The sequence below is a fragment of the Gossypium raimondii genome, chromosome 9, assembly GCF_025698545.1.
Source record: "Gossypium raimondii isolate GPD5lz chromosome 9, ASM2569854v1, whole genome shotgun sequence".
Classification (NCBI taxonomy): domain Eukaryota; kingdom Viridiplantae; phylum Streptophyta; class Magnoliopsida; order Malvales; family Malvaceae; genus Gossypium; species Gossypium raimondii.
In genome coordinates this window covers 48979323-48998980 of record NC_068573.1, presented here as the reverse complement: position 1 = coordinate 48998980, position 19658 = coordinate 48979323, and the positions used below count along the sequence as shown (strand labels likewise).

General features: G+C 30.5%; 4 protein-coding genes across 6 annotated transcripts; all 4 read left to right on the top strand.

Annotated features, from left to right (window-relative positions):
- Positions 1 to 319: 319 nt before the first annotated feature.
- Positions 320 to 2132, top strand: LOC105800724 (multiple organellar RNA editing factor 3, mitochondrial). The gene is made up of 4 exons (XM_012632017.2): positions 320 to 774; positions 881 to 978; positions 1566 to 1631; positions 1743 to 2132. Exons 1-4 carry the CDS (start codon positions 419 to 421, stop codon positions 1853 to 1855), a joined length of 633 nt encoding a protein of 210 aa, XP_012487471.1. The 5' UTR covers positions 320 to 418; the 3' UTR covers positions 1856 to 2132.
- Positions 2133 to 4045: 1913 nt separating this feature from the next.
- LOC105800723 (ethylene-responsive transcription factor RAP2-3) lies at positions 4046 to 5711 on the top strand. The gene is made up of 2 exons (XM_012632016.2): positions 4046 to 4334; positions 4846 to 5711. The coding sequence occupies exons 1-2, from the start codon at positions 4130 to 4132 to the stop codon at positions 5430 to 5432; spliced, it is 792 nt and encodes a 263-aa protein (XP_012487470.1). The 5' UTR covers positions 4046 to 4129; the 3' UTR covers positions 5433 to 5711.
- Positions 5712 to 9215: 3504 nt separating this feature from the next.
- On the top strand, positions 9216 to 11643 carry LOC105800721 (60S ribosomal protein L19-2). 2 transcript variants are annotated; one of them, XM_012632015.2, is made up of 5 exons: positions 9216 to 9429; positions 10102 to 10224; positions 10316 to 10629; positions 11152 to 11198; positions 11285 to 11643. In XM_012632015.2, exons 1-5 carry the CDS (start codon positions 9318 to 9320, stop codon positions 11313 to 11315), a joined length of 627 nt encoding a protein of 208 aa, XP_012487469.1. In that variant the 5' UTR covers positions 9216 to 9317; the 3' UTR covers positions 11316 to 11643. The 2 variants fall into 2 exon arrangements, with proteins under 2 accessions (XP_012487469.1, XP_052476504.1); XM_052620544.1 differs by having other exon boundaries at positions 9268 to 9429; positions 10107 to 10224.
- A 4534-nt stretch (positions 11644 to 16177) lies between these two features.
- Positions 16178 to 19088, top strand: LOC105800720 (probable polygalacturonase). Of its 2 annotated transcripts, none has more exons than XM_012632013.2 (6): positions 16178 to 16367; positions 16996 to 17313; positions 17393 to 17513; positions 17586 to 17760; positions 17852 to 17922; positions 18110 to 19088. In XM_012632013.2, the coding sequence occupies exons 1-6, from the start codon at positions 16356 to 16358 to the stop codon at positions 18784 to 18786; spliced, it is 1374 nt and encodes a 457-aa protein (XP_012487467.1). In that variant the 5' UTR covers positions 16178 to 16355; the 3' UTR covers positions 18787 to 19088. The 2 variants fall into 2 exon arrangements, with proteins under 2 accessions (XP_012487467.1, XP_012487468.1); XM_012632014.2 differs by having other exon boundaries at positions 16179 to 16371.
- Positions 19089 to 19658: the final 570 nt, after the last annotated feature.

Here is a 19658-nt window from a genome sequence, read left to right as displayed (position 1 = left end):
TTAAATTTTTAAAAATACAATGACTAAATCCACGTGTAATATAAAGATTATAATTATAATTATTTAAATTTAAACTAAAAATATTTTTTTTATGTAAATTGAATTCTATTCAATCGGACCGGACTGAAATGCAAAAATTATTATACTTGGGCCGGGCCCTTGAACAGCTATACATATAAGCTTTAAACTAAAAAGGTTAGGGTTTGTAACGCATAATTGGTTTTTTATGGCATTAATGAGTTTATAATTTTTTCAATTTTTTTAATTTTCTGATTTTTTTTATCTATTATTTATTTTTTCGAAAAATTCCTTTCTTTTAACAATAAATCGTTGGAACCGGTGACCTACATTATAGTCACAATCTAGTAGCGTCGAAGAAACAAGGCTTATTATCAGAGAGAACCAGCGTTGCCGGAAAATGGCTTCCGTCAATGCCCGACGATCTCTATCAACCCTTCTAAGCCGCGCCCTCTCTTCTTCTTCTTCCTTTCCTTCCCATTCTCGCCTCACAGTTGCTCTCCTCAACAAAACCCCAGTTTTTACCCCCCAAGCAACCAAAATCCAGACCCGAACCAAGACATCCGCGTCCGGTTACTCGCCTTTGAACGATCCATCTCCTAACTGGAGTAACCGACCGCCGAAAGAAACGATTCTCCTCGATGGCTGTGATTATGAGCATTGGCTTATCGTTTTGGAATTCCCAGAAGACCCAAAACCTTCCGAAGAAGAAATGATCGATGCCTACGTTAAAACCCTCGCTTCTGTTGTCGGCAGGTTTTTAAATAATAACAATTCCTTCAAATTTCATTAATTTTGGGGGGTTTCCGGGAATTTGAGAATTGGGTTTTATTTTTCTTTTTTGTTTGTTCTAATCTTGTAGTGAAGAGGAAGCAAAAAAGAGAATATACTCTGTTTGTACAACGAGGTATACTGGGTTTGGTGCTTTGATTTCTGAGGAGTTGTCTTATAAAGTTAAAGGTAATTTCATTTCTCATTTATTAGGGTTTAAGGTTTACATGGTTTTCTTTCTTTCTTCCTCTTTTTTTAGTGTACTTGGAGGAAGAATTGCGTTTTCTGAAGCAATGGGTTTTCAGAAAAAAAAAAAAGAGAGAGTAAGAATTAACAGTGATTTTCATTGTATGTGATGTTTTATTAGCTGTTTTAGGGTTTTAAATCTCCCAATGTTATTTCTTTTTATACTATTTTATTAGGGTTTAAACGGTTCCCCCTCATTCCCCAATTGTTTTGAAGTGCGCAGAAGTTGGATTATATTTTGCCTTTTTCTACTCAAAAAATAGCAAACTAGCCCCTATAATTCTCAAGAGAATGACTAATTTGCTCTTTGATCTAACATACGTGGACTAACTTGCCCATTTTCTAAGTAAAGGGGGCAAAATATAATCCGACTCTTAGTACAAGGGCCTCCACGGTACTTTTAGGTTTTAAAATTTCTAAATTGTTAGTCTCATTTGTTTTTGTGAGTGGTTTTGAACTTATCATTGATGAGCCTGCCACTTTGTTCTAAAATCAATCTTTTTCATACAATTGACATTATGTTTCTATAGGGTTACCTCATGTACTCTGGGTTTTACCGGATTCGTATCTCGATGTTCCGAACAAAGATTATGGAGGTGGGTAGTTTAAAGAATTCAGGAGTTAAAAGATTATGTTTGTTGCTTATAGCCATAGAAATTCCCATTCTCAACAAATTTATTCTCTTTTCTTGATGGATTGATTATCAGGTGATTTGTTTGTTGATGGGAAAGTCATTCATAGACCACAATATACAAGCTCGGTGCAGCCATCCAGCGGCAGCAGAGTTCGAGGACGTGGTGATAGGCATATAAGAAGATAACCTTTTCGAGACTATGGTAACAAGAAACCGATCACCACCGCCATCTACATCTTCTTCCCTTTCTTAGGTTCACCGTGTTGGTCTGGGCTTTTCCTTGATTTAGGAGACTTTTAGAGTAAAATGCTATTGGTTGACATATATCTTGTTTGATGGTGATGAGTTCATACATGTTTATCTAGCATATTTATGAAAGTTGGGAAATATGAACATTTGCATCAATGTTGGTTGAAATCTTATATGGACAGGTAAGTGTATGATACGAGTATGTTTTTGTATATTTGGAGGATTTTTGTTGGATCGGGTCCTTGTATCTATTTTTAAATATATGTTTAACACATGAATCGGGTGCGGGTTCTTTTAGGGGTGGAAATTATGAGGTTGGGTAACATTGCTTTGAAAAAATGATTCTAAATACTTAGACCAGCCTTAAGCACTACGCAGATCCTTTGTTTTGTTTCTGTATTTAAAAAATATTACTAAGATATCGTCAACATTGTCATTACCCTTCAACATTATTTTTCTAACTAATGATTATTTACTCGTGATCTTTCAAAATTCCTCCATTGAATCCCTCATACTTTTCTACTTATTTAATTTGGTCTTAATTCATTCATTTTTCTTGGTTATCATTTCGCCTTTAAAATATTTACATTAATGACTCTTCAAGTTTTTTATATTTACACTTTAGCCCTTACTTGAATCAATACATCGTAATATACTTCTTAATCAAATTTTTAATTAATATAATTCAACTTCTCTCCCTTTTATCACTTTATTTCCTTTATTTATTTATTTATTTTATTTCACTTTATTGATGATAAAATCTCAATTTTTCAAACTTTCAAACTGTAACGACTTTTGGGGTGTTACAGTTAACGCCAAAGGTACACTATAGTTCATCAGCTTCGTTGAACCTTCAATCTTGGCCTCAGATTAGACCTGTCCATGGGCCGGGCCGCCCGGCCCAGCCCGACGGCCTGCCCGAAATATGGGAGGGTTTGGGTAAAAATATAGGCCCGAAATATGGGCTTGAGCAAAATTTTAGGCCCGTTTAAAAAGGGCAGGCCTCAGCAAGATTTTTTGCCGGCCCGCCCAAAAAATATTAAATATATATATTTTATTTTAAAATATAATAGTTTTTATTTTAAGTTTTTTACTTTCATTTCCTTAACTAGTGTTACAAAATAATAATAATAAAACATCAAGTTTGTTTTACTAATCAAATGTTAGATTTTGTTACAACAATTAATACAATTAATAATTTGATAAATTTACTAATCAAATGTTAGATTTTATTACAACAATTAATACAATTAATAATTTGATAATTTTACTAACAATTAATTTTAATAACAATTAGTTTTAATTTTATTAAAAAATAATTTTAATTTTAATTTTAATTTTAATTAAAAACTGGTCGGGCTGGGCCGGGCTTGGGCAAAATCTCAGATCAACTCAAATCCCTCAATGACCAAAAGATCAAAACCCTATCTTCATTTTCATCTGATTCATCTACTGTACAATCAAATCCCGCTTGGCAACCCAACAAATCGTCACCCACCAACTCGTCCCGAATGAAGCCATTCCAGGTTATCTGGACCCAGTTCCATGGTGGGTGACATTTTGGGAAAGAGCTGGACCTCATCGGGTCCTTGAGCAGGTAATCGTTCTGGGATTGGAATTGTTAACAAGAACCCTAATTTGTTTGGGGATTCGGTTAGCTCTGCTTTTGGACAAGGAAAAATTAATAGTAATTCTGATGTCCCTTCGAAAAATGGTAATCCCAATTTAAGGGCCTAGTGGATATAATAATAATAATAATAATAATAATAGTAAGAGTCAGAATTTAAAATGGTAGGTTTGTATGTTATATTAAAGAGTAAATTGATCTTTTATAGTAAAATTTTCATTAAAATCTATTCTTAAAAATTAACGTTGCTATTAAAATAACTGCACAATTACACTCAATTGTATCATATGTATCTAATTCGATAGAAAAATTAATTTACTCTTTAATATATTATTTTGAAAAGGATAACTCTTAATATAATCCAACTCCATAATATTATTACCTTCAAAGATACACCCTAAAATCTAATATTAAAATAAGAAAAGCTAGAAAGAGGTGATTGCAAATTTGTCCGTATATTATAAATATATATTTTGGTTTGTATTATAATTTATAACCGTCGGTCTATAAATCCTAGACCCCAATACCAAAGCTTTTTCCATCTGAAAAAAAAAACAGGTTTTCTTTTAAGATAACACCCAAAAATGTGTGGAGGTGCAATTATTTCCGATTTCGTCGCCCCCAAATATGACCGGCAATTGACCGGCGATGACCTTTGGTCTGAACTTGACATATTCTCCGACCTCCTAGGTTTCGACAACAATGGCAAAAGCTTTGTCAATCATCAGTTTCATAACAACAACAACAACAAGAAGCTCATTAATCCAAAAGACAATCAACTTAACAAAGGTCTGGTTTTCTTTTTCCGGGTTTTCTTCAAATTTTTGGTTCTTTTTTTTTGTTCATAGAACATTTTTCTTGCATGAACTTGAAGCTGGAATATAGAGGTTTAATTATGATTTTAGTCCTTCTATTATATTAAAATTTAAGATTAATCACTTTAATTTAATTTGGTCTTATTTGGGATTTAGTCCCTTAATTTAATGTTATTAGTAGACTCAGCTTGATAATATTATTAGTTATTATAGTAAGGTGGTCTTTTGAATTTTTTATGGCTGCGTGAAAATCCAAATGCTTAAAGTTGCTATAGAAAAAAATTCAATTTAATATCAGCAAGTAATGGTGTTAATAATATGATCAAACTATGTTAAATTAAAATGAAAAAATTTAAATTTCTAATTTCAACATAGTAGAAGAACTAAAACCAGAATAAGACCAAATATAAACATACAAAAAAATGGGGGTTTTTTCTGTGAAATTTTTTTTTTATTTTTTTCTTTGGGGTTGATTTACTGATTAGAGAGAAGCGAGACGATTCAGAAGACAAGCCAAGTCACTAAAAAGGTTGAAAAGACTCAGCGAACTCGGAAAAACTTTTACAGAGGAATAAGACAAAGACCATGGGGCAAATGGGCGGCTGAGATTAGAGACCCTCAAAAAGGCGTCCGAGTTTGGCTCGGTACCTATAACACAGCCGAAGAAGCGGCTCGAGCCTACGATGAAGCCGCCAAGCGTATCCGTGGTGATAAAGCCAAGCTCAACTTCCCTCAAACGCCCACCAAAAATCAAGCAGCTTCACCAGCTCTTACTCTGCTTCCTCCTGCTAAGAAAAGGTGCATCGTTCCCGAGTTAACTCAACCGAGTTTCCAGACTGACTCACCACCTTATCCTATGGGTCTTGGGTATGGAAGAAGTGAAGATTATAAGCCGATTGAAGTGGTGGAGAGTGAGTTGGAGTTGAAAGAACAAATCTGGAGCCTGGAATCATTCCTGGGCTTGGAGACTAACCATGAGACTATGACTCAGCTGAGTGGTAACGGTGGGACTGACTCACTGGAGCTTTGGACACTTGATGACCTCGTAACTCAGTATAAGCAACGGCGCTAACATGTTCATTAGTGGGGGCGAAAATTAAATAATAGTTAGCGTTAATCAATGTTTTTGTGTTACTTAGGGTTTTTTTATTTATGCTATCATGCATTATATATATATATATGAGAATAAAGGATTAACGCTTTGCTCTTGCATGGATTAGTTAGCGTTAATCAATGTTTGTGTGTTAATTAGGGTTTATTATTATGTTGTTATATATGTATATGCTTATGACTTTCATGTTTGTATCAATCCATTAGTTGCATTATATATATAAGAATAAAGGATTTAACACGCTGCAGTTTATCAATGCATTTGATGTATCCTTCATGTTTGAATGGATATGGATGAAGATTTTAAGCGGCCGGCTCTATGTATATATGTATCACATACCTGCATTGTTTTTTATACGTATTTGGAGTAATTAAAAGTATATATTAATTTTTATCAAATATATATATACAGAGGTATTATTATTATTATTATTATAGAAAATCCAAAGCTAATTTTTGTAACAATATCTTATTAAATAAAAAATCAGGTTGCTTGGTTTCGATATTTTAGGTAAGATCATTTAATTTGTAAAAAATATAATTATTTAAACTTATTAGTTGTTTTCAGTAATATTGCTTATGAAAGAATATATGTAAAAAAAAACAGTCTTAATTGATCCCTCAAAATTAAATATCCAAATCCAGAAGCGTAGAGATTATCAAAGAATCCAACTCCAAATTGACAGCTTTTGCAACGCAAGGTTCAGCCTACTGAAAGGGATGGATGTAACGAAAAAATAGAGCATGCATGCACCAAGAGGAAACACAACTTCACTTTTTACTTGCGAATAAAATTAATTATTGCTATTATTGTACGTCCAAAACTACGCCTTTGCCGCATCAATTTGGTGTCTTTTAATGCTATATTAAATGTATCCATCATGAAAAACCCCATTTAAAGAGAGACGAATCTAAGGGGTTTAAATTGTGGTGAAATAATATATTAATAACTTATGTTTTGACATTTAAAAATTTTATAGATTGAGAATTTGTTGGTGGGAAAGCAATTGAAATTTGACAGCTCCATAGGGAAGATGCATGAACCTAATCTATTGGTGCGTCATGAATATTTGAATGATTATAATCATATATCATTTTATTTCAAAAATAATTCCTCACTTTTTGTCTTTATTTTGTAAACAAACCTCTACTAATAGAATCATCGTAGAAATAGAGATTTATATAATTAGTCAGCCTAATGTTACCTTAATTTTAACTTAGTTTATATAATTAAATTAATGGGTTTCTTTTTTTTAATTCCGTATATGAATAATGTTTAATTATTTCTACTTTTTTTTAATTAGTAAGTGTTAAAGATTTTTAATGAAAGTGGTTGAAGCCCTCTCCTTATTCTATTTGAATTTTTTTTGTTATTTTCTAATTAAAAGACAATGAAAATTTTATTTTAACTTTTTAAAATTTAATAGCATCCTTGGTTTTATTCGTTAAATGGTACAACTGCACATTTAATCCCTTCTGAAATTTATAATTTAATGTTAATTAGGTTTTGGTCTTGTTGATAAAAATTGAAGTTTCAGAATATTGAGCATCGAGATTGAAGCCTTGCCATGTCTGAGATATTCCCCGTATTATTTTGAGTTTAAGTCTCATTATATGTGGGCTTTGTTCGTATATACTCTAAATTTCAATCTGTGATTACTTTTATTAAGTTGATTCTAGTTCGAATTAATCAGACATGTATTATTTATAATTCGTATTTATACTCTTAAATATACTTATGAACTCCTTAAAAAATTAATAATTCAAATAATTATTTTTGACATTATGATTTTATTTTTAAGTTTATCTAATCCCATACATAAATTTTATAACTTCACTAATCCCTGATTGTATGATTGATTGTCAATCTTAACATTTTTATAATAAATATACACCCACATTATATCCAATACACATAATTAAATAACAATATAGTATGATTTTGGGAGTTAATTTGGTCACAAGTTGTTTCATGGGATCTTATCTGATGGGTCCTTGAAAGCAACCTTGGAATGCCACTTGAAGGGTTCTTTATTATTATTTTGTCCAACAAAACATTAAAACATTCAACTTGTAATATTTTAATTAAAAGAAATGTACGTATTCGAATCATATATTATTTATAGAAACATTCATGCACAATTCTAGGATTTGGTTCAGGTTTTTTTTTTTTTTTATAAACTCACTAATATAATTAAATAATTTCATAGATTTTGTCAAACGAATTGATACATAATTGCTCAAACTTTAATGGGTTACTTCAATTCAATCATAGCTAATGTCCACTTGTGTCTTCTTTTTGGACTTCCATTTAAGAAAAAAAAAATCTCTCCTTCTTAAATGCCACTCAATGATGTAATGAAAATTGGATTTCTCGAAAAAAAAAACCATAAAAAGGTTTAGGCAAATTACTTTTAATCGATTAATATAAAGTTAATTAAATTATTAATTATTTTAAAAGTTTAATTAAGAGTTTAATTTCAATATTCAATTTATATTTAGATTAAATGTCATCACGTAGCCTAATAAATGTTTGGCACGGTTACTCTAGTAGAAAAACATAGGTGCTTAACTGAGACAAAAAATATTTTAGTATCAAATTGAACATTAACGTCAAACTCAAACATTGAACTGAGGCAAAATAAAACTCAAGTATTAAATTAAAAAAATTTAAATATCAAAATAAAAATTAAACTAAATTTAAGTATTAAATTAAGACAAAAAGATTTAAGTACTAAATTGAAAACTAAACTTGTACCAAATAATATATTAACCTTAATATATACGGCTCAATTTAAATCTATACTAAATAATTTCAATTTTGATTTAGTAAGATATATTTTTCTTATTTTGTACATTTCAGAATGTTTTGGTGGATATCAATTCAAACCAGGTTGGTAAAAGATATAGATATTTTAAGCTAATTATTAATCTCTTTTTTTTTATATAAATAAACATACATTATTATATAAGATTAAAAATATCAAAAGTATCCCTCATTTTGTCCTGATGAAAAATATTTGAGACTTCATTAGGGATAGCATAAAAGACTCGTAAGCTTGATTTTCACGTAAGATTCAACTTGGCCAAGTGATCTACAATTATGTTATATTCTTTAGATATATACCTCAACCACCATTGTTCTTCAGCTCTCAAGAGTTGTCGTGCCCTTCTAAATACTATAATGCTTGAATCTTCCCACCTATTATTAGCCAAGGCTTTGTTCATTTCCGTATTGTCAAATTATTTGTATATTAGAATTACTATAAATATAATTAAAAATTATGAAGCACAACTCGAAAATAACCTATCATAAATCAGAATTTACGCAAAGTTGAAGCACTTCAAGTCTCAACCAATATTCAATATTCTATCACAAATAATCAATATTCAAAGTATGGGGAAAAGAAAAGGAAATCAATATTCATATTAATATTTTAATTGAATTAGTTAACGATGATAATTTTTACCCTAACTAAGGATATTATAAAAGTAAAATAGATAAATTTAAGTAAAATTAAAATGCATAAATTAAATGTTCGAGATTTATTAATTATTATGGTTTGGGTCCGGATATATTTTGATTGTAATGATTAAATTTAATTATAACTATTGCTATGTAAATTATTTGAGATTGTACTAACTTAAAAAAATTTACACGGACTAAATGCATAAATTAAACATAATTGAGGGATAAAAACAAAAAATATTACCTTCATATTTCAATACCCCAAACCCTATCCCTAAATAAAAATATCGTTACCGTTAAAATAGCCACCTCCACATTTCTTCCCCCAAAACCCTCGATTTTCCGGTGATAGAGGGAGACGAGAAAGGGGAAACAACAATGGTGTCTTTGAAGCTTCAGAAGCGGCTTGCCGCTAGCGTCCTCAAGTGTGGTCGTGGCAAGGTCTGGTTGGACCCTAATGAAATCAATGAAATCTCCATGGCCAATTCCAGTAAGTTACTCTCTCTTGAACTTTTTTTTTCTTTCTTTCTTTGATTCTTTTTAGAAATACAGTCCAAATTTGTTAATCCAATATGCTGTAGTATATAGATCGAAGCTGTTATTGTTTGTCAGTGATTGTTTAGGGTTTGTTTGGTTTCTAAGTGAACATAGGAAAGGAAAATGATAGATTTAGGTTCTGAATTTCAAGTTGTAGGAATAGCAATTGATAGTGCAGATTCGGATATTTGCAGTTATTCAAATTGCTTTTGTCGGATTTGGATGTTTTAATTACCATGTTGCAGATTCGAAGCAGATACAGATATTTATCTATTATTTGAATTTTCTTTATTTGGTGGATATTACTTTTTAAATTATTTTTCACGTACTAAATGTGAATATTTGACGGATTCAATTATCTGATGAATAATTCAATTAATTTCGATTCAAATAGTAATAAAGCATTGCAAGTAAGTCAAGTCAAGCATTATTATGTTCGAATTTTTCTCTCTTGATAGATTGAGCTGCTTGAACTTGACAACAACTGAGTTGCATTCAAGTTCTTTTTTAAGTTGAACTTGAGTAGTTCGAGTTACATTTTGGATGGTTCGGGTTTGTGTTCTATCTTAATGTGAAGCAGCTTCATGGCTTTTTTATTATGTTAAAAAATCATCACCGGTTGCAGGGCAGAATGTTAGGAAACTGGTGAAGGACGGTTTTATCATCAGGAAGCCTACAAAGATTCACTCCCGTTCACGTGCACGTAGGATGAAGGAGGCCAAGAGAAAGGGCCAACACTCTGGATACGGTGTACGATTAATCTATCTCTGGTTGCTTATGTTTAGTGTGTTGCATACATGATTGGGTTCTGTTCCATAATTTCTATTAAATACTTTCAGGTAAGAGGAAGGGTACAAGAGAGGCAAGGTTGCCGACAAAGATCCTTTGGATGAGGAGAATGCGTGTACTGAGGCGATTGCTTTGTAAGTATAGGGAATCCAAGAAGATCGACAAGCACATGTACCATGACATGTACATGAAAGTTAAGGGCAACGTGTTTAAGAACAAGCGTGTCTTGATGGAAAGTATTCACAAGTCCAAGGCCGAAAAAGCGAGAGAAAAGACTCTATCCGACCAGTTCGAGGCCAAGCGTGCTAAGAACAAGGCAAGCAGGGAAAGAAAGATGGCCAGAAGAGAGGAACGCCTTGCACAGGTAAATGCAAACATCTGTTTCGATTTACCTGTCGATAATCATTATGTGAGAATGAATTGTGGGTTCTGAATTTTTCGAAAGTTCAACATAAATTTACCTTAGAAGAAAACCGGAACATGGTAGCTTTTGCATACTAGGCTATAGTACCTTAATGTTGGTTACTCATTGCACCACCCCAAACACTACACCAGTTTACACTACCCTCTGTATTTCTAGAGGAAAGCAGTCGGTTGGTTCGTCAGTTTGGTTAAAAAAAGGGAAAAATCAACTTAGCTAACCAAACCGGCATAACATTGGTCTGTTAAATCGGTTTCATAGCAGATAACCGACTAGCGTAACCTATTTTAACTGTCTACAAAACATAATTAACCATCATAACCTACTTGACTGAATTGACTTGGCCTTCACCGGTTTAACCATTATAATTGGAATCACTTTTGCTCACCCCTATGTTGTTAGTTTTGGATGTTTCGAGTTATAGTTGGTTCTTAGCGACTGAACCTCTGTTTCTTGACCATCCAGGGACCCGTTGAGAAGACCGCACCTGCAGCTGCAAACCAACAGGCCGAGTAAGATGCATGATAAAGATCACTGCATTGCTGTCTTATCCGTTTCTCAACAGTTCTAATTTGGATTTCCCTTTTTCTTTTTGCAGGATGGTTAAGAAAGTGAAGGCGAAGAAGTGAATGAAATAGCGAAAATCAGTAAACTTCATGTCTTAATCCCTTTTATTTTTCTCTGTGGCAGTTTGTGTGCAAAACTCAGTTTTCATTCATGTTAAAATTTTGAGTCATACATTACAGAATTTTGGAAACCTCAGGGCTGTTATATTAAAATGAAGGTTTTTGTGGAATTTGTGTTATATTAAAATGTCGGAACATCCGATGTATCCCGATTCAAAGGTGAATGCCAGATAAGGGTATGTTAAGTTTCATATATTTGTAAAATCATATTATGTAGTTATGTCTATATATATTAAATACGAGTGTTGGACATGAGTATTTTAAGCAACAATGAAGATGATTATTATTAGGATTAGGGATGTGATTGAGTTGAGCTCTGATTGTAATAAGCTTAAACTTGATTTGACTTGAATCGAATTTCTAGAACTCAAGTTTGATTAGAGATAAAATATTGAACTACTGTAACATTTTTAATCGCCTAATTAAAAGTAATCTCGAATTTTATGCTTGACTTCAAACACAATTATGTTCAAGTTAATAGTGCAAATTAATTTTTGAATAATATGAATTTTTCCTTGACAATTAGATTCTCATTTTGGTACTTCTTCTTTTCTTTTCTTTTTTGGTCTATTTTGCTATTTGAACTTTACAATTAAGTTCATTTTGATTTCTGAACTTGAATAATATAAAAGTTCGATGATGTTGCATTTTGAGATTGTGCCTCATTATTATTTCAAAATTAAAAAAATTATATAAATTTTCAAGTGGTGACATGGTACAATCTCATGGTATCCAAACTGATGGTTGAACTGGTTAGACCATTGGTTTCTGATTCAATTGGTTTAATCAGTTGGACTGCAAGACTAACAATAATTAAATAGTTAATTTAAAATTCTTACAAAACTAAATCAACATGTTAAATTGTGTATTTTTATCCTGATAATCCATTGTTGTCAATTTCAAGCAATTTTCTATTCAATTTTTTGTTCGAATTTTTATATTGATCGATTCTCAATTGGACTCATTAATCTAATCTTATTCTTATAATATTGATCATATTGTCAAATCTTAACATTATATTGTGACATCAACATTTTTCACAGTGATTAGGGTGACCTGGTAGTGGATCATGGTATTTTGTACGGTTATTACCATTTGGAATTTGATATATGTGGTTCAGGCTTCAACATTATATATATATATATATTGGTACAACTTCAATAAGAGTTCCAACATGTAAAACGTCGAAGTTGGTTTTAAAAAATTGATTGGTATATAATTTTAAATAAAATAAAGTATTTAAATATTTTAAATAAATTATACCCAAGCGGTAAAAGTATTATTGAAACTGTTGTATTGAAAGTTAAATTGTATTTTGTCATTTTACTAAAATAATAAGAATGGTCAAAAAGTAAACTAGTCATTTCTATTAAAAGTTCATTTATTTCTATAATTAAAATTAGTGTGATTGGCGAATAACTAAACAGATTTTGAAATACAAGGATTAATTTTAACTTAAGAATGGATGGAATTTAAAACAGACTAGTTTTCTCCTTATAAAACAAATTTAAATATCATGAATCAGAAATTCAAATCCACATAATCTTCTTCTTCGATATTTGACTTAAAAAAAAACTTAATAGCCTAGTGATCTAAATAAAAATTTTAAACAGTTCATTAACTTGAATGAAAACTCTCAAACAGTTCGATAATCATTTTATAAATTTTAAAATTGAGTGAAATTTAATGATAATTACCCTTATTTTTAATATAAGGAGTAAATACAGCAAATGACTTTACGTTTAAGGCTAACTAAAACAAGAAAGAAGCTCTTAAAAAAAACCTAAAACAAGAAAGAAAATCTGAAATAAATATAAATAGAATCTAAATAAAATTATAATTTAAATAAAATAAATAAATCTTTCACCAAGAAAATAAATGAAGAAAAAAAGAATATTGCTGAATTAGAATATATCAAATCAATTAAATCATCTATTTTGGTTGAATTGATTGAACCTATACTTCAATTTAACAAATTATTGAGACAATTAATTATTTCCCATTAAAATGATATTAAATCACAAAATTTAAATTTTTTTAAAACCCATCATGCAAACAATAAATCCAACAAAATTCCTCCTCAACACAATATTAAAACTAATAAAAATCAAATTATATGATATTAAAATACAGAAATTAAAGCACAAAATCGATAATAGACCATAGTTTTATCTCATTTTCCTATATTAGCTGGAAGCCTTTGAGAGTTGTTCAAACTTCCAACAGCGTCGAAGAATTGTTTGAGGCCTCTCGTGTTAAGTAAAGCATCCTTTTCAAACAAAACAATGTTTACATTTTTTTTTCAAATATGTTATTATTTACATTCGAATTTGAGTTTTCGAATGACAATATCCCATTAACTATAAATAATGTTACATTTTATCGATTATATTATTATTTTTCTATAATTTCATAATTAACTTCCACTCTCAAAATAACTTTTTATTATTATTATTTATGATTAATAAAATATAAATTTATATGATCCATTATAAACATAAAAGGGATGGTTGATTTTCATTCACTGGCATTCAATTTATATAGAATTAGATGCAGGATTGTGATCCCATTTAATTTCAAATTTATAATATATCCCACATTAACCTACTAATAAATTAAAACTTTCTTCTTTTGTACTTTTTGAAATTTGTTCAAAGAAATTCACCAAAAAGTTAAATATATTATCTTATTAAAATAAATTTATTCACACATATCTATATATACAATTTTGGTGTGCCAGTAAGAGCTTGTTTTGTAATTTGAAGCAATGGGCGAGTTGGATTTATTTTATTTTCTTTCAGATTATTAATTTAATATTATATTATAATGGTTTGTTTTAATTGTAATTGTAATTATAAATTAATTTAGGTAAACTCGTTAAACTATTAATAAGTTTATATTTTGGTCATTCAATTTAAAAAAAAGTACAAATTAATCATTAAACTATTCGAAAATTTTTATTTAAGTAATTAGGCTGTTAAATTGTTGTTATATGTCATCTTCTGTTCACACTATCTACACTAATCTAAAGCTCTCATTTCTTTGTTCACACCACTTACACCAATCTAAAGCTCTCATTTTCTTCTCTTCTATAATTCATTTTTTTATTCGTAAATTCTTACCCAATATCTAACACTATAGAGCAACTTTGATATAAATTATATTATTCTATTTGTCGATAAGTATAAATCCATCGTATTAATAACTTGGAGCTCATTAGCCGAACTTTTTAAAAAAATAACCTAATAACTTAAATAATAACTTTAAATTATTTTGTAACTTTTTAAAACATAAACCTACTAATTAGGAACGTGTATATAAATATATTTGTTGTGTGAATTTTGATGTTTTGTCTGTCATGTGACTAACGCCAGGCTAGCAATCTTGGGCATGATTGAAGGTGGGGCCCACTGTCAATCCACCACATGCCATGCACTCTCTCACCCATCGTTTCACCTCCTGCCCCTTACGTGTCAATCTGGGACCTTTCATCTCCCAACATACTGACAAACCAACCAAAACTTGCCTCCTCTAACTTCAAACTTCTTTTAGCGGTGGCAACGGGATAATGCGGGTACGATTTTTAATTCGCAGGAATATATATATTAAGTTTAAGTTTCAAACAATCATTTAATAGTATATCAATATTCATCAATAATTAAAATAATATATTTTAGATCTTAATGATAAAGATTAGAAAAGAAATTATTTAAATTTTTATTTGCAGACGCGTGATATTTAAAATTATTTTATAAAGAAAAATTGAATTATATATGATAAAGAAAAGGAAAAGTCCAAGAATAATTTTAATAATCCGTAACTTAAATGAATTGATTCAATGATCATTTTATAACTCTTTAAAATTGAGTAACCAAAATATAAAATTACTAATAATTGATTTACTTTAAATACAATCTACTTAAAACTGCTAAACATTATTTGTTATAGGATTAAATACGAAACTGGTCTTCAAATTATATAAAACTTTCATTTAAGTACGTAAAGTAAATATACATTAATTTTATCTTATTTTGCTTTAGAAACAAGGTATCAATCAGTAAAATGTAACACGCAACAAATTCGTGCTAAACATCATACATTTTTAACTAAAATAAAATGAAATTAGAAATTTAAGTACTACTTTTAATCATTAGTGAAAATTGCAAAGGTAAATTTTTAACAAATTACAAAAATCAATGACTTTATAATTCCCCACCACCTCATTTATGTTGATTAAAAGAATTTTTTAAAGTGCCATAACTACAGTATAATTATAAATATTAAATTTAACTAGAAACGATACGATTTAAACTAAAACTAACTAAACTAAAACTTTTATACATGATGAGATTCACGACCTGCATATATAATTATAAATGATAAATCTTAAACTTAAATACTCAACTGGCTCAAGTCTCATTCAGAAGAATATTATAAAAAACCTTTTACATTATTTATAATTATCTTATTTGTTTTATTATAATGAAGGTAAGAAACAAATATTTCTGTAGGGTTTATTGGATCTGTGGAGGGACCGTTTTAATCATAATATTTACTTAAACAGGTAATTACTATTTAAAATAATTTAATTAGATCTCATCATTTGTTTGAGTACTTTTTTTCTCCTATATTCATCATTAAATATCTAACCATTTATAATTTATATTATATTTAAATAGTTTATTTTTCATTTTAATTATATGCAAATAACAAAAAATGTGATTATATTCAGTAAATTAGCTCCTCATTATTAAATTTCCATTTATATATATAAAAATGGTCATTATATATATAATTAATGATCATAATTCATATGCTTCCAGGGAAGTCCTGTTTTTGCGGTCGTTCTTTTCTTCTCCTCCTATTCTTCTTCCATTCTTTTTTTCTTTTGTTTTTCTATATCTTTTTCTGTTTTATTTTTTTAGGGGTTGAGTGTTTTTCAGCTTTTCTTTTATTTTCTTTATTCACTATAATCTGAAACCTATGAAGATGCCAGTAAGTACGTTTCTTTGATTTGATTTCTGAATTTTTAAAATTTAAATATGGTTTGATGAATAAAATTCATTGTTTTCCTGGTTTTTTTAAATATTTAAATTAATAGTTGCAATTCACATATAATATATATTGCCTTCTTGTTGTTTGATGTTATGTCTCTTTGAATTTTTCGGATTTTTATTTTTCTTTTGTAGAGTTTTGGTTTCATTGGATTCTAAAACTTTCAACTTTTCATCTTCCCTGCATTTAGAGTTATGATTTTTCTTTTGACATTGACATTTAGGATGCTTTTTAGTTTTTTTCTGCAATTAATTGTTACCTTAATGCTTGCTTAATTTACTGATAATTCCTTAATTTTAGTCAAAATTTTAGATTTTTTTTCCTTAATTACCTTGATTTGTATTGGATTCTTTTGGTTTTTTCACCTTAAATTATAATATGTATTAAAAATGGCTCTTTTTTTGGCATTAATGTATTACAAGGCATAGTTTTGATACCCTCAAGCAATATTTCTAAAGCCAATAATGGTTTGATATTATTTTCTCTTTTATCTCCATTGTTGTGTTTGCAAAGGTACAAGAGTTTCAACTGGTTTGTCTTTTTTGTTTGTGTTTTCATGGTGGTGCAGGTGGCGTTGCTGGTGCTGCTGGCATTATGCAATGCAATCAAAGTTAATGGAGAAGGTAACTATCTTCAATGTGATCATAACCCGACGTCGCAACCGAGACCCCATAGCGTTTCAATATTAGAATTCGGTGCTGTTGGCGATGGCAAAACTTTGAATACCATGGCCTTTCAAAATGCCATTTTCTATCTCAAGTCTTTCGCCGACAAAGGTGGTGCTCAGCTCTACGTTCCACCAGGACGATGGCTTACAGGAAGTTTCAATCTCACTAGCCATCTCACCCTTTTCCTTGAAAAAGGTGCTGTCATTCTTGGATCTCAGGTATTATGATTGTTCTATAGTTTTAAGGTGTGATTCTCAACAATTTTTAGCTTTAAAATTGTTTGTCTTGCTTGTTAAGGATCCATCTCACTGGGATATTGTTGAACCATTACCTTCGTATGGTCGAGGAATTGAACTTCCCGGAAGAAGATACCGAAGTTTGGTAAATGGATATATGTTACGTGATGTCGTAATAACTGGTAAGGTTCCCTTCGTTTTTGCTTGTTCTTGGTTGTGTCTTGGATAAGCTCACAACTTGCTTCTTGCATTAGGTGACAATGGAACCATAGATGGGCAGGGCTCAGTTTGGTGGGAATGGTTCACGTCTCATTCTTTAAATTATACTCGTCCTCACCTTGTGGAATTTGTTTCATCTAAAGATGTACATATTTCGAACATTACTTTCCTGAATGCCCCTGCATATAATATCCATCCGGTTTATTGCAGGTTCATGTTCATTACTTTTCTGAATGCTTTACTCATTCTTTGACTTTTGTTGGTCTGTCAATAAATGGATATCTGCTCGGATTTTATGCAGCAATGTACATATACATAATGTATCAGTCTATGCTCCACCAGGATCACCGTATACCGTCGGCATAGTCCCAGGTTTGCAATGTTTAATATCTGATTTTGTTCATATCAAGAACCTAAGCTGCATTTAGATATTACCTATTGACAACATCTTTCATTATATGCAGTTGCTTTACTTGCAAATAAGATTTCTCAGTTCTGTTTAGTGCTTTTATCTGCTGCAAAAGCTTTCTGAATCGTTTTTCTAACGTTTTGCTTTCAGATTCTTCTGATAATGTTTGCATTGAGGACTGCAACATTAGTACAGGCCATGATGCGATTGCCCTCAAGAGTGGTTGGGACGAATATGGCATTGCCTATGGCAGACCTACCACAAACGTCCATATCCGATCAGTCCACCTTCAGTCGTCAACTGGCTCTTCCCTTGCCTTTGGTAGTGAAATGTCTGGTGGCATTTCCAATGTCCAAGTGGAACATGTCCACCTCTACAACTCATTCACCGGTATCCAGTTTAGAACAACAAAAGGTCGAGGTGGTTACCTTAGAGAGATCATCATATCAGACGCCAACATGCTAAACATTAACACGGCGTTCAGTGCTATCGGTGATTACGGGTCTCATCCGGATGACAAATTCAATCCCGATGCTTTCCCATCCCTTGAGAAAATTACCTTGCATGATATCATCGGTAAAAACATCATAATGGCCGGTAATTTCTCAGGGATCCAACAAGCACCCTTTACATCCATGTGTTTATTCAACATCTCCTTATCAATGAGTTCGGCCTTTTCATCTTGTTGGTCATGTTCCAACGTTTCGGGTTATTCTGAATTGGTTTTTCCCCAACCATGCGCCGACCTTAAGAATTCAAACGCTTCTTCGTGCTTTTCCATCCTAATGAGGCCGAATGGTAGAGGTGGTACAGGTGCGATCTTATAAAACAATTTCTAAGAAGAAAAACAAAATAAATTCGGAAAATTTTACCGGTTTACAAAATAGGTCAGATTCTTTCCAATAAGATACATCTAGAATACCTGTTTGTTCATCCCTTTGAGTTGCAATGTCTTGCATTTGTTTTGTACAGTTTCATTTATTCATTCTTGTGTAAACAAAATTTTGTCATTTGGTGAGTAAAAAAAAACAAAAAAAAGGGGGTTTTGGGTATTTTTAGTATTGAGGACACTTAATTTTGTTTTAATTTAATTTTGGTCCAGCTACATTAGTTAAAAAGAGATTCAAAATGGGTGTTTAATTTTATTTTGATTGAATAAAGTGTTTTTAAATTTTATTATTTTTCTTAGTTGTGTAAATTCATGTATTTGAGTATATTTTCGAAATGAATATAATATTATTAAATAAGTACTATCTCACTTCTTGAGAAGGTAGATTCCATTGCATTGGATTCTTTTGCATTACAGCAGAGAATGACAAAAATGGAAAAAGAAATCATTTTAGTTCTTGTCTTATCTAGTTGTTGGTCTATGTTTTTGGAAGCAATATTTCTCGTCCCTCGAATCTGTCAAATCAATTTTCAGTTTTTTATCTGATTGGCTTCATCAATTATATTATTAAAATTCATAAAATAAAAAAATTAATATCTCTGTTCAATACATTTGTGAATTAGTTGGTTGATCCCATCAGATTTTCTAAAACCAAAATTCAAATTTAAGACTCAAGCTAGTAACATTCTAATTACATCCATAAATTATCGGCGTTATGTCAATAAATTTAAAATGAAAATGTAAAGAACAGTATAATTTTGTCACGTAACTTTTACAACATACAATTCTAACAATGTTCATTTTCTTTAA